At 44.1% G+C, this 15,494-nt stretch overlaps 1 protein-coding gene across 10 annotated transcripts in view; it reads right to left on the bottom strand.

The window, feature by feature from the left end:
- NEK1 (NIMA related kinase 1) overlaps nt 1-12,842 on the bottom strand; it is an 89,608-nt gene extending 76,766 nt beyond the window's left edge. For 5 of the 10 annotated variants that reach the window (XM_019481401.2, XM_019481406.2, XM_019481407.2 and 2 more), the window contains exons 1-5: nt 12,716-12,823; nt 3,807-3,955; nt 3,628-3,724; nt 2,264-2,361; nt 1,263-1,346 (exon numbers count right to left, since the gene is read on the bottom strand). In XM_019481401.2, coding sequence (XP_019336946.1) covers nt 1,263-1,346; nt 2,264-2,361; nt 3,628-3,724; nt 3,807-3,923 — 396 coding nt within the window. In that variant the 5' untranslated portion in view covers nt 3,924-3,955; nt 12,716-12,823. Of the gene's footprint in view, nt 1-1,262; nt 1,347-2,263; nt 2,362-3,627; nt 3,725-3,806; nt 3,956-5,658; nt 5,757-5,970; nt 6,075-11,677; nt 11,791-12,687 lie in introns of those variants that run through there. The other 5 variants (XM_059721892.1, XM_014594103.3, XM_059721890.1 and 2 more) reach the window with 5 other exon arrangements.
- Nucleotides 12,843-15,494: the final 2,652 nt, after the last annotated feature.

Raw genomic sequence — 15,494 nt, 5'->3', positions numbered from 1 at the left:
CCTCCCGAACCTGCTGGTGCCCCTCACTCTCAACTTGCAGCCCCCTGTCCCCCCAGCCCTACCGGGGTCCCCAGCTGCCAGGTCTATGGGAGCTGGCAGCTGCTGTGGCTAGAAGAGTCTCTCCCTGTGGGTGGCCTGGCTGAAGCAGAGCTAAGTGGAGCCTGTGGGGGGTGGGGAGGAAGCCTGCTCGCTGCAGTCTTGGGCCTCCCAGCCCTGCTGACCTCCCCCCAGGGGCCTCTACAGCCCAGTGGGCAGGACCTGGCACAGGAGAATGGAGCAAAGCAGGGTGAGGAGGCTCAGTGCCACTGCCACCACCACTGGGACCCCTGCGCCAGCCGTGTCACCAAGGTGAAGCACCCCCTGCCCACCCAGCAGCGGCGGGGGCATAACTTCTCACTGCCGCTCATGGCTGATGGAGGGGTTCCAGCAGTGGTGGCACTGAACCTCTCTGCCTCGCTCTACCCTCCCATGCCAAATCCCATCACAGAGGCCCATGGGGGGAAAGGGAGCTAGGTGGGAGACCTGAGCCCACTGCAGCTAGCCCACATCTGCCCCTGCGCCATGCACAAATCGGGGGGGGAAACGGACACATTCTCCCCATCACACTCCCAGGGAGAAGGGTAAATGGCAGGGAGCCAGCCACCCCCTTACCCTGGAAGAGCTGCCCGTGGCTCTGTCCCACTCCTCCCTCTGGACCCCACATTCCTGCACCTCCCTCCCTCACTGTGGTCACCTCAATCTGCCCTGCATAAACTTACCTGCAAGCACCTGGGGGAGCCGCTCTCCACCTGGATGTCCCACTCCTCCCAGTCCCAAGCAGCCCCTTGCAGGTTGGAACTTGGCCAGCCTGCAAGGGGAAACCTGCAGTTTCCCATGTTTTTCTCCTTCATAGAAGAAAATCCGTGTTTTTCCACAAACAGAAAACCCGGATCCCTGCTCATTAAATCAAAATTAATAAAAATACTTTACAGAGTTCAAGATGTTTGAGGCCCATCTGCCATACTAAAAATAGGGAGACAAAAAAAACATTTCATGATCATCCTACACTACATAACTAATGTTTCATCCTTGTGACATATTGTCTACTCTACATCCTCTATTCTAGTGAGCAGGCACTTGTTTCACAAGGAAGGAATCAGACAAATTGCAGCATGTATCATTTTAGGCTCACAGTTAGAATCTAGTTGTCAAGACAGTCAGGGAGAAAGTATAATGCATAATACTTTTACTGCAATTCCATTTCAAGTTAGCACCCAACATACCTGTGATTTTATATCGCGATGCAAAATTTTTCTCTCGTGTACATGTTTCAGAGCTAAACAGATCTGTACAAACCAATCCATAATCTAAATGTAAAAATAAGAAATTAAAAAGAAATTAACTTCTACTTGCGCACACGTACACACACATACAGTTGTCGATTTGAGACAGAGACTGAAAGACTCTCTCTCCTACATTTTACTAAGCCCAACACTTGGTTTATTAAAATGTGTAACAGCATTCCTACATACATATAAATATAATTGGGGTTGAATTGTTTTTAAAAAAAAAACAACATTTACTTCCATTCTTTAAAGGTTCCACATTTTAGCAGTAATACAGCTTCCAACCAGCATATGAAACATTTATCTTTGTCTTTAAATACAGCACTTATCAGATGTTGTTGAATATGTAATTCTAACAGAACATCAAATCAAAATATAAAGAGAGAAGATAGAAAATCTTGTGCCATAAAATCCAGATGTTTTAGAGAAATTCATCTGGACCAGAGGTGTCAAAGATACGACCCATAAATCGCATCTGGCTGGTGGACTCTTAACATCCAGCCTGCAGGTCTCGGGTTGAACCTGCACAGTGCACATGGTGCATGCCAGCCCTGGCCTTGTGTGTTGCACATGAGGTCAGGTCCAATGTTTTTGCTGTACACAGCACCTGCGCCAGATCAGCCCCATGTACTGGATCTGGTGTGCAGGGCCAGCCTGTGGGCCCGATCTGGTCTGTAAATAATGCCATGCCACTCATTCAGCTTGTGTGGCCTACTGAGTTTGATACCCTGATCTGCACATCTCCTTTAATCTAGATCAATTAACATACTTAATCTATGTTTCAAATGGCATGTTTAGCATGTCTCAGATAAATAGATCAGACTTTCAACCTATAAATAACCATATTCATAAGGCCAGTCTAAAATTACATAATATTTTCTACTACTTAAAAAATGAAAAATAGATAGTATGTAATTATAGCCCAAAGCTACTACTACCTGATCTTCAGAGAACAAGATGCCTTTCTGAGCGTTAATTTTTTTAAACAGGTCCCCACCTTCACAGTAATCCATCACTATGTAGAGACAGCCCTTTTCTGTCAATAGAAGCAGGAGGCATTTCAGTATTGCATAACAAACAACAAACTTAAAGCTTTTAAATGATAAAGGCAAAGTACATTTCTTCATTTTCAAAGCTGGCTGCAAGTTACTATTATTTGTTTTTCCCAATTCTCAGGCAAAATACTTACATTCATGGTACAATTTTACTGTTTCCCTTTTTGATGCTAACAATTCTTTCCTTCAAACTTCATAAGTAGGACCCCAACACAAAGCTAGAGACCACCATGTGACAAGAGGTACCATCTTTTGAATAGAACATAAAGCTATAGTCTACCTAGAGGAGATATTAAAAATCTCAGACTGCCTCCTAAAAGCAAAAAATATTGAACTTCACCAAATTCTAATTTAGGTGCCCACATCTGACCACATTTATTCTTCTTGCAATCTTGAATGAATATGGTATTCCTACTCCTAGATATGCCAAATTAGGGTTTGTGGGACATCCTAAAAAGGTATCAGATATTGACTTAAATGACATTCAGGTTCTCTACTGCTTTTGAACACTATTCCACAAGACATTTAACTAATGCACCATATCTGCTTGTTCCTATGATGTGCAAATTTTGAAGCACTAACTCCATCAGCCTTTCCCAACTAGTCATGGCTCATAGCTTCCAGGATGCCAGCCTAAGGTATTTAATATCTAGACAGAGAACACTGGGTCACCAGTAAGTGACTCTCTCTTAAAAAGGTGCAGCAAATCATATTTTCCACAAGGCTCCCTGGGCTTGAAAGTTACTTCCCTGTTCACCAAAACACTTCATATATGCAAATGTCATCTATATTTTTCAGACATTTGGTGTCATTTTAGGGGGAAGCATGCTTGCCTGAGGTGACTGATTTATTTTAGATCGCGGGAGGTCTGGTTGGATTACTCATATCTGAATTCAGCTTGTGTATAGTTATTCCAAATACTTACAGCTGTGGACAGACATATACTGCATGTGAAGAAAAAAAAATGGTGCTGGGACCCTCCCTCCAGGAACAAGCACACAGGGATCTATTGCTTGCATTATACCTCAGACAAAATTAAAAAGAAAATAAAAAACAAAAAGGTGCGTTTTATTCCCCAGTAGAGTGAGTTATAAGAAGCCAGTAGGAATTGAGGTAGACAATAAAAGAAGACAGCAAGATAAAAGAAAAGACATTTAATCATGTATAACAAAAACACCAAGAGCATTGCCTGTATTTTCCCTACCATGTTAGATGCTTTATATTACACTATTAGTTACTAATCCTACCTTCAAACGACTCTCTGTACAGGACAATATTTGGATGTTTCATGTTGGCTAACACAGCAACTTCCCTCCTTGACTCTTCTCTCTCTTTATTAGACATCTAAAAACATAAAAACCCCAACACATTGTTTTGAAAGTAGGAATACAAGATGAATACATTAATAATTAATAAGACTGCTCACCTTAGATATGCTTATCTCCTTAATAACATACTGCTTCCCATTTTCTTTAGATTTGACTAAAATTGCTTTTCCAAAGGATCCTTCACCAATCTTTTGCACCTTAATATATTTCTCCATGGCTCTTTTTCTAAGGCATCCTTACACGAGTGCTAGGCAAAAAAAAAAAAGCACTCAGTTAACCAAATATGTTTATTTGATTTAGTTAGTTTATTTCTTTAATACCTCTCAGATCACATTACGCTTTTCACTTCAGTTTCCAATTCATTTTCTCATCAGTTCCATCAAGGAGCTCATCACTTCTCTGTAAATCAGTTAATTCATACCTCAATTCCCCTTATAATATATACTGATGAGAAGCTCCAGAAAGAGAGCTATATTGCTACTCACAGCTCAATTTGTTACTGTAATGGAAAGTAGGTAATCAGAAAATGCCAGAAAATAAGCACATTTAGTCTTCAGGTACAGTCAATGGCACTAGCTTCTGCTTCAGCCAACATGAATATCACTGACAGCTATAGTAGTTAGTTACTTTTACCTCCCTCTCCACATTTTCTGAGAAAACTACTTCAGAACTGCCCTCCTCCACCACACACACACACCAGAGATGTGGGATGGAAAATGTTCCAATGCCTTATTTTTCTGTGGGAAGTTTTCTATTTCTAAAAATTAATCGTTTCATAGAATTCATTTGTAACAATGTATGGATGCCAATACAATATGAGACAAGCTTGGCAGCTTCAAAGTTGTAATTAATGTTTTTCAGGTGATTATCCCTAGGAAGTGAGTGAGAGAGTACATACATGTTTTATTGATTTGTGAACTGGAGGGTAAATACACTCACATAATAATCCAAACCAAAAATCAAGTTATAAATTGACATAATTGGCTGTGCAGGTCAAATCAAAACCAAATGAACGAACTGCTATATTTCTCAAAATCTCTTGCTTCTGGAGAATGAGTCAGAAGCACAATTAGTGAAGAAGATGCAGTGTGATAAGTTGCCCTTGCCCACAGACTCATTGGTAAAACCATCGTTTAGCAAAAGAGAATGTGGTTCAAGTAGTTCTGAATCAGATTTGCCTCAATCCGATTCTGAAATGGAACTAATAAATAGTGCAAGTGATTCTACACACAGTGACAGTGAAACTGGAGGTGCCGCAATTAACTCAGTGGAAGAGAATTAAACTCTGTTGAAGTACATGAGTAGACAACTACGGCATATCATAGACAGTTCTTTGGGTGTGCTAAAATTAGTGTGTCATCAGTTTTCATTGCCTTTTTTTTTTTTAAATTTAAACAAACAATGTGAGGGAAGTGCATGCTATTGTGTTCACATTTTTACAAGTATGCCAATAAAATAATTTATTTCCACATAAAGCTTTGCATTTGTTTGAATATAATATTTAAACCACATTAAGTGTGCTGTATTTAATTTTCTTCCTAATCAAATATTTCAGTTCAAATACTTGTGGCTGCTGGGACATAACATTCACATAGGGGTACTTTTTTAGTTTTGTTTACTAAATATAAGTCAAATAAACATACTAAATCAGATCATGCTCTATTGAGGGAATTGGAAAATTTTCAATTAAAAATTTCCCAGAAAACCCACATCTCTGGCACAAACACACAACATATCTATTAAGTGCTATGAAAATGTCGGTGCTAGAACTTAGCCGACTTTTAGCTTTATAATAGTGGTTAAGTTCCAAGCTCAGAGGCCATCTCATTTCCTTTAAAACCTTCCAGAGACACACTTCTTTCACCAAATTTTTTATTCACCTGTCCACTATAAAAAAAAACAACATATGACATTACTTTTTGAACCTGTACCTTCTTGTGCGAAACTCACCTAATAGGTCTATGGCTGACTGAATTGGGAATCTCCTTTGAAACGTGCATTATCAAAACTCAGCCAAAAATGATGTACAAGAATCTATGTTAAAATTATGTTTTTGTGAAGAGTGAAGCACTCAGAAAACTGAAAATAGAAGAGAGAATTCTCAGCTCTGCCCCCTGTAGAGATTTTAACACTGTCTTTCCCATAAAACATCTAACTTGCCCACTGTGCAAGTGGCTGGCATTCAATGAATCAGGTAGCAGCTCAATATCTATTTCTTCATTGTTCACAAAGTAGGCCCTCCTATAGTCAGCTCACACTTACCTTTCGCTACACCAAGGTCCCAACTATGCTTTCATTATCACCAGCATAAAAATCAGGTTCAAGACATTTTAAGTACAAATTATAAAGTTGGGCAGGAGACATGTCTGTGTCTCAGTCTGACCCTGAAAATATGAAAGAATAAATAAAAGTTGTATCTAGCTCTCACTCTAGCATATATACATTGATAAGTTTAGTGACTTCATAGTTTACTTTAACATTTGGGCAAAGCTGTTGCTCCACTGAAGTCAAAACCATGTTTATTTCTACTTCCCTGGGACAAGAACTTAATCCAACGTTTCCAAAAAGTAGAGAACAGCATGCAGCTATTTATGGATGCGATAATTAATAGATTTATTTACCCAACAGTTTCCTAATGATCAAAAATTATATTATTTTAGATTTAGTTTTGGCAAATAGCAAGGAGACCATGAGTTGATTCAGTTTGAATTCAGTTTTATAGTTAAACTTTTGCTTAACCCAGGTTCTCAAGTTCAAGAGCTAGCAAAGTCAACTAGCTATCAGCAAAGTAATTAAGTCAACTAGACAAAGGGGCTCAAGACTGGAATGTGAAAGAGATCTGGAACTTCCTTAAATCAAAGCTAACAGGAACTATGAGGAAACAACTTCCAAGGGTAAAAAAAAACAAAACAAAACTGTAAGCCAGTCTCCTGCTCTAGTCAGAATATGGCTGAAAACATAAACAAATATTTGTATAAAAAAAACAGTGACGTGCACTTGGGCAGCAGATAGGGGAAGGGGAGCAAAGCCAGGTCAGGTAACAGGAACAAGGGTAAAGAAAGTGAAATTACTAAAACTAAGGTGAAAGCAAAACAATATAGTATTTACTGGAATACATGATAAGCCTGAATACAAGATGACCTCCCAATAATTAGATTCTATATATGGAAAAATCTAAAGAATAGTTATAATTTTTCAGGTACAGAATCTACTTCTTGGAGGTATGCTTTGAATTTGACCCCTTCTACTACTATTGCAGGAAAACTAAATCTGGGAGGGTCAGGTGGCCCCCTTACCCTCTGTCTTTCCCCAAACTTCTACCCCTTGCAAACCCTCCTCCCCACCATCAGACCCTGCTCTCCCCAAACACATGGAAATGAGCACATTTGAAAACACTAACGGATGAGCTGACACATTTTATCTTTTTTTTCTTTAAATTGATGCAAGTTTTAGCACAAGTACTCCACAAACATACCTTTAAGCAACATTTTTGTACCTCCTTACATAGAGTATAGGCACTACACTTGATCTGAGCTGACAAGAGGCTGAGATGATGCTTGATCTGAGCCAAAAGCATGAAGTTAATTCAAAGCCAAAAGGCTGCTGATTACCATTATAGTTCACTGAGCTGGCCTTCAGAGGAGTCAACAGCATTTCAAGCCATGACAACCCCATAGCTCAGCACTATCCAGTATGTGTGTACACTCCAGATACACTTCCCCACAAAGGATTCATGTGCTAATTACCCCCATTTATCCCTAGAACTTGGTGTTCATGTCATGAATCCTGGGATCCTCCAAAAGTGTATATGCAGATGGGATGCAGGCCAACCTGGTCCAGCTCCCCCTTATGGAAGGTGGGGCCACACTAATATGTGATAGGCTGAGACAGAGCATCAGACGGAGCATCAGAGGGATTCTGGGTGAAGTTTGGGACCCTGTTTGATGATGTTTGTCAGATAATTAAGGCTGGTGAAGAAACTGGAATCACTGCAAACGGGAAAGAAAGGTACAGCTCTGCTGTTTGAATGAAGAGAAAATAAAAATATATGCAATGTGGTGGCTCATCATGACTTGAAAAAGAGCTGGCGCTGAAAAGGATCGAGTGCAATGGGCATTACAATATATCTTATTCAAAGGGGATTGCACTAACCTATTTTTGTAGTAGGTTCCTACAAGAACCTACCACATTTCAGCCTTTTCGGCTAAGAAAAAAACATAGTGCTCCCACCCCCACAACTGTATCCCACATGTTGTTATTTGTAACTGTATGCGTTTCCCAAACAATCTCCCTTTTACAATGTAGTATTGTTGTGCGGGGGTCTCCTGTATACTCTCTGCTTTGTAAGTGTCATTATCCCTCCCTCCCATTCCCCCTGTCTACTCCTGAGCTTAGTTGGCTGCATATTTCATATGTAGGGACCTACTGAATTTGTGGCGGAGGTATGTGGTAGCTCCTTTAATCTTGCAGGCTCCCCACCCCCCTGCACTCCTCATCCCACTGACTGGCAGAGAGGCCCTACTGCTCACTGCTTCCCGCTCACTCCTGATCGGTGGGGAAGCAAAAACCATGGTTTTAAGTATGGCCAGGCAGCAGCAAGCAGAGGCCCCTTGGCCAATCAGCAGCAGGAAGCAAAAATGGCACCATATATAAAACCACAGTTTTCACTTTCCTGATCAGGAATAAGCAGACAGTGGGGAGCGGCAAGCAGTGAAGCCCCTTCACCAGTCAGCAGCCAGGAGGCACATGGGGGAGCTTGTAAGATTAAAGGAGCCAGTGTGTACCTCACTTGCACCACAAATTCAGTAGGTCCCTATTCATATATAACTTAGTTGCATTCCCACCCCTACCACCATCCTCTACTAAGTAGATCCCACTAGGATCTTTCTGTATTTCTTTGTGCTTTGAACTTTGCCATTTGAAATTTAACATTTTCTAATAAAATTAAACTTTTGGCACCAAGGGATAGTGTCAGGGCTGCTTCTGGCCCTCTCAATGCTGACCTGGTATTGCAGTACATCCAGGTCCAGTGCCAGTTTCCGGAGGAGGGAACACACCCCTTTTTCCACACACACACAAAAAGGTTCCTATCAGCATCTCAGACTTTTGGCTAAGATTAAGCATGTTTAGCACCAAGGGGAGGGGGCCAGGATTAGCTCTGGCCCTCTCAGCACTAGCCCTGTATTGCAGTACCTTCAGTTTCCTCATGGGGGAGCAACTACGCTTTTTTCTTTTTAAATGGCCACACAAAAAAAAGTCCCATCATTATGTTTGCTCAACATGGGCCATTTGTTTTACAGTCATGCTCAGTATTGGCTGTATTTTAAATGAGCTTCATAGTTGATTTCCATTACTGAGCACATGCTGCTTTTGGCAGCAGTTCAACTAAAGACAAAGTATTTAATGAGGTTTCTTTGCATGCAATTGTAAAAAAAATGGAGCTTTTTCCCTATGTTGATTGGGGGAAATAAACCTTATCTTGTATTCAAGCAAATGTGGTAGTAGCCATCCCAGAATTCGGAAAGAACATGAACACAGGTCCTGTGGCAAGGGATTTTAGTTGAATAATATATTGGGTTAGGTATGGCATCATGATTTAATACCTATATTTAAAAAGGGAGATAAGAAACCCCTGGGTCATTAGTTTCATCTCAATAACATACACATCTTTAAATCAAAATTTAACAGGAAGAATAATCAAAGGCATGGAAGTAAACAGAAAATTGGATACTATATAATAATAGGAACTTACCCAAGATAGACCATGCCAGACTAACCCAGCATCTTTGAAAGGCTAACTGAGTTTTCTGAACAAAATAAGTGTAGTAGATCTAATCTATTTCTAATTTCAATAAAGCTTTTCATATAGTACCACAGGGGAGATTATTAGCAAAAAACAGAAAAAATGGGTACGAATACTGAAAGGCTTTCTTCCTAGATGATAAGAAAACAAGCAGGCTTGAAAGGGAAACCGTCTGTCTAGAGGGAAGTTACTAGTGGAGTTTCTCAAGAATCAGGTTTAGGAATAATCTTGCATAATATTTTCATTAATGGACTGGAATATAAAATCTGCCAGAAAGAGAAAGCTGATAGGCATCATCAATAGATATCAGAATCAGAATATCACATGGGAAAATTCTGAGGATCATGCAGGGACTAATGTAATATAAATTAAATTGAACAGTACAAAGTGCAATGTCACACAGTTTGAATTAACAAGAGTAAGTTGGAGGCTCATCAGCAAGAAATGAATGAGAAGAATGAACCTGGACATATAAATGTATAACAGAATGACTCTGTAGCCAGGTACAGACATTACACTTTTACTGGTGTAAGCGATCAGAAACTGGTCTAAACCCATAACAGGTTCAGCACCCACAGGCTGGTTTAAAGAGGGCAGAACCCAGTCTAAATAGGCAGCCTGCATGCCCTCTCCACCCTCCACAAGGGTGAATGCATGTTCTGTTCACAACTGATCTAAACTATGATGCCTACAGAAAACCACTTAACTTGGATCAATTCTGCCTCAGGCTTTATGAATGTCTGTACTCAGCCTAAGATTCAGATACAATGTCAGCATGTAGCGGGCAAGGTACTCCAGTAGATATAGTTAATTACTAATACTTTGTTATAACAAAACACTGTTGAGACCTACTTTTGAATACTGTGTACAATTCTGGTCACCAGCATTAAAGAAAAATGAACTGAGTGCATCTTACAGGAGGGGACTAAAAGAACTTGTTTACTTAGCTTAGCCAAATAAAGGCTGAGAGGGGATACAATTACTCTATATAAACAGATCAGAGGAAGATAAAATACCAAGTTGTCCCAAGAACAAAAGTATATAAACTGGTCAGAAGTTAGCAGGTTGGTTCTCAACATCAGAAGAATCAAGTTCTGAAACAGCCTTCCACTTGGAGTAATAACACCAAACCCCCCTACCCCCACTATGCTAGATAAAATTCAATTTATGAAATGGCTGTGAAATAGGAAGGAGGAAAGGGAAGATGTATTTTTAATCAATAACTCATTAAGTTACTTCCAGTTCTAGGCATCTGTTCTGATAACACAAAAATCTGTACTTTAACAATGGCATCCTAATACTTTAACAAAGTTACCTAAATTTTTATATTAATGATTTTCTATACAAAGAGCTAAAAAAACCCCAACCCCAAAACAGTGCACTAATAGCCATGTTAAGCAAAGCAGTACTCAACACTTATCACTAGCAATCAAAGTGGTTGCTATATCAAGTATGATTAGACTAATTCTTAAAGACGGAATAGCAATATACCAGATAACTTACCCAAGGAAGGTTAAGAACAGAACTCAGGTGAAGTCACCTGAACTCAAGTTTTATGTCCAGTCTAACAGGACTCATTGCATCCTAAAAGGTATACAGCAGAGGTTGGCAACCTACAGCCCATGAACCATTGGATCCAGGGTTTGGTGGCATTACTCTGTGGGCATTCTCCCCATACCATGGCTGTGGGTGGGTCCTGGCACCCTCCGTCTGATCCAAGATGGATCATTCAAGCCTGTAGCTGGAAAAGTTTGCCTACCACTGGCATCCATTGGCTCCTTGGACTTATTCAAAGGCAAATGGGCACTAGCTGATCTGCTTTTCTTGGTGCACCCTGCCCTGTGAACACTTATGATTAACTTTTAACCTCCAACTCCTATCCCTAACTGTGCACCAACAGAAACCTGTGTTTACTTTTAAATATCTGGAAACTGTTGATGCCAATTAGTGACCCCCTCTAATAAGAGGAAGGGGTTAGCAGTTTCTGTGTGTGCTCATGCCCACACTCCCTATGTGCATCAAGCAGGCTTACCACTGGGGTACAGCATATGCCATTTAAAAGCATTCTTTCTGGGAAGGTAGTAACCTATGGTGACTGTAAAGCATGCTCCTTAATGACATAAACACACTTCCTTAAGATTTTTGCACCTCTTTAAGGCTCTTCACCTGGTTTTTCAGAGCCTCATGCTCTAGCAGCTGTCTGGAAACTGACAGGACCCACTCAGCTCACGGCAGAATTAGGTTGGCTTCTGGTCTCTTTCATCCACTTAAACAGTTACAAAGCAGACACATGGGCCCAACCAGCAGCACCTTCACTTGTACTTGACTGCTCTGTAACTTTGCTGTACTCCAGGCAGCTGCACTACATATAGTGGGAGGTAAAGCAGCTGTCAAACAATTGGTGGATGCCTTGGTGAGGCCAGCAGCTGTGAAGCAGGACTGCCTCCCTGTAGTTTCAAAGCTCCTAATGCACCAATTGTCAGGAGCTGAAACATGAGGAGAGCTAACCTGTATTGGGCTGCTAGTCCCAATGCACCCGCAGCACTGGTAGGAAAGAATGGCAGACAGCTCCAGTTGTAGGGGACCTCGGGAGGGGCATCTAGTCCAACCCCCTGCTCAACACAGAACCAGCCTCAACTAGATCACCCCAGACAACGCTTTGTCTAGCTGGGTCTTAAAAACCTCCAAAGATGGAGCATCTACCACCTCTCTGGGTAACCTGATCCAGTGTTTTACTACCCTGTAATGAGAAAATTCTCCCTAATACCTAACCTAAACCTCCCTTGCTGCAACTTGAGCCCATTGCTCTTCACTGTGTCATCCGCCACCACTGAGAACGTCCTCTCTGTTACCCGCTCCAGGGAGCTGAAGGCTGCTATTATGCTTCCTAGGTCTCCTCCAGACTCAATGAGCCCAGGTCCCTCAGCCGCTCCTCCGCCCGCCCGCAGGGCTCATAACCACCCGCTCCCTCTCAGCTCGGGGGACCCAGCGCCCGGAACCCTTTGAGGAGCGTCCCAGAGCGGGGCCGGGCCGCGGGGCCGGCGCGAGCAGCGGCACGGGGGCAGGCGGGTGCTGGCGCCGACCGGGACCCCCGGTGACCCTGCCCCCACCCCAGCAGGAGAGGAAACGGGGCGAGGGCCCCCCGCCACGCCCCTGCCGTGCCCCCTCCCCCGCACCTCTCACGCCGCTTCGGCGGCCGCTTACCGCAGCTTGAGCCGCTATCTCCGCTCAACCGAACACCACAGCCCTGCTCCGGGTCCGCCCCCGCCCTGCCATTGGGTAGCGCATCCCAGCTCCTACTCCTATTGGCTAAGGCGAACCAGGCGAAACCATCACGTTAGCGTTGCACTACGAAAGGAGTCGTGCCCTGGTTGTGGCTTCTCCCTGGTAACGCTTAGCAATGATCACGTGGCCGCATCGCGCGGGGCGGGGCGCCTCAGTTCGAGCAGTGCTTGCCGCGCCCATCTGTGATCTTCTTTGCACACCTGCGGGCGGGGGGCCCTGCGCCAGGGGACTGCGGGGCGCTGGCCTCTGTGCGTCGCTCTGCACGTGTCAGTGCACAGCGGCGGGAGAGCCTGGGCCCGGGCGCTGTCCGCCCCGAGGTGCCTCTGTGCGCGGCGTCCGTCAGTTTCCCGTGGCTCCGAGCGTCTGCTCCATGTGCAGCGCGGGGTGGGGCCAAGTACCCCGGGATTGTGCTGTAGGGGTTGAATTTAACCGGTTTATGCACCGATTATTTGTGTGTGTGTGTGTACCTATACTTACTTGCGTGTGTGTCTACTTGTGTGCATGTGTGTGGGTGTGTATGTATACTTGTGTCCGCATATGTATACTTGTGTCCGCATGTATATTTGCATGTGTGCTCGTGTATGTGTGTGTATGTATACGTGTGTTTAAACAGCTTACTTATAATTCTCTCTCTCTCTCTCTCTCTCTATATATATATAAAACTCTCTCTCCCCCTCTCAATACTGTATTTTATATATATTTGCTAGTTTATATAAAACTAGCACATTGCCCATAGGTTCCACCCACCACCCCACACCACTGCTGCTTTCCAGGAGCAAGGGGAGGAAGCTTGCAGGCAGCAGGCACTACTGCTCCACCATCCCGTGCTGCAAGCCACTCTGCACCCAGCTGTGTGCCATGCCCCCCCACTCACCTGCTCCGAATCCAGCACTGTGCTTCTCCACACTCCCATGCTGCTTCTGCTGCTCCAGTCCTGGGCCACCTCTCCTCCCACCATGTCCACCTGGCCTGCTTTGCTAGAGCCACACCCCGTCCATTATTCTTTATGGGCATTTATGTCACAGCACTGGCTGGAGCCATGACCCACCCAAAGAGTGTTACGGACAGGTAGACAGACACACTGACAGATGGACTAAGCTCTTTATATACAGATTTATAGAATGTAGGCTGGAAGAGACCTCAGAAGAGCATCGGGTCCAGTCCCCCTGCACCAAGCAGGAAAGACAACTGGGGTCAAGTGACCCCACCAAGGTGACCATCCAGTCTCCTCTAAGATCTCCTTTTGAAGATCTCCTTTCTCTGGAAGGAGCTTATTCCACAGTCTGGACACCCTGGCTGTGAAGAAATTTTTTCTAATGTTGAGCCTGAAATGGTCTTTCAGGCGTTTGTGACCATTGCCCCTGGTTTTCCCCAATGGTGCCCTGATGAACAGTTGTTCACCGAGCCCTTGATGTATGCCCCTGATGTAGCAGTAAGCTGCTACCAAGTCCCCTCTCAGCCTTTTCTTTTCCAGGCTGAAGAGTCCCAGTTCCCTCAGCCTTGCCTTCCATGGCTTGCTGTGCAAGTTTCTGATCATACAGGTGGCCCTTCTCTGGACTCTCTCGAGCTTTTCCACGTCCTTTTTGAAGTGTGGCACAGTACTCCAGCTGCAGTCTCCCCAATGCCTAGTAAAACAGAAAAATCACTTCCTTGGTTTTGCTGGAGATGCATTGATTCATGCACACCAGAATATTACTTGCCCTGCTGGCTACAGCATTGCACTGCCAGCTCCTGTTCATACTGTGGTCCATTATTACCCCCAGGTCTCTTTCCTTCATAGTGCTCGTCAGATTGGCATCGCCAAGCCTGTAGGTGTGCAGGGAATTGTTCATCCCCAGATGGAGCACTTAACATTTCTCAGTGTTAAACCTCATCTGGTTTCCATATGCCCAACTTGTCAACCTGCCTAGGTCTGCCTGTATCTGCAGCCTATCTTCAAGCGTGACCACGCTTCTCCATAATTTGGTGTCGTCCATGAACTTGGCCAGTGAGTTCTTCACCCCCACATCCAAATCGTTAATAAAGATGTTAAAAAGCACTGGACCAAGCACCGACACCTGAGGGACACCACTGGCCACTTCTTGCCAAGATGACACATCCGTTTGGTAGAACTCCCTGGGTCCTACCCCGTAGCCAGCTTCCTATCCACCTAACTGTCTCGCAGTTAAGCCTACAATCTTCCAATTTTCTCATGAGAACATTGTGGGATACCAGATCAAAAGCTTTTTGGAAGTCAGGGTATACAGTGTCAACCTCTGGCCCCATGGGGAGCAGGGCAGCAGATTGACATTAAAGGCCCCCCATAGCCCTGCTGGCAGCAGATTGCCACTCTGCTCCCCTCCCTGAGACCCAGCATGGCCGGGGACAGAGGAGCTATGCGGAGATTTCCTAGCATCTGCTCGCTCTGTACTGCCCCGGCGACGCATCTCCTGCGCCTGGGGCTGCACTGAGGGAAGTGGCACGGGGCTCTGCCACTCAAAGTGGCAGCAGGCGCAGGAGGTGTGTTGCCAGGGCAGCTGGGGGGGCAAGGAGATCCCGGCATGGCCCTGATGTTCCTAGCCATGCTGGGTCACATCTGCAGGTCTGCAGCAGCCCCACGGGAGGGAAGCAGGGCAGGAGCTCAAGCCCGCAGCCTGCCCCCACACAGATCTGGGGGTGCAGGTCCCCCTTGCCCCCTGGGAGCGAACAACACAGAGTG

Source organism: Alligator mississippiensis, chromosome 2 (genome assembly GCF_030867095.1).
Source record: "Alligator mississippiensis isolate rAllMis1 chromosome 2, rAllMis1, whole genome shotgun sequence".
In the NCBI taxonomy this organism is placed as follows: Eukaryota; Metazoa; Chordata; order Crocodylia; family Alligatoridae; genus Alligator; species Alligator mississippiensis.
The sequence above is the reverse complement of the archived record's forward strand: the minus strand, read 5'-3'. Positions and strand labels throughout refer to the sequence as shown.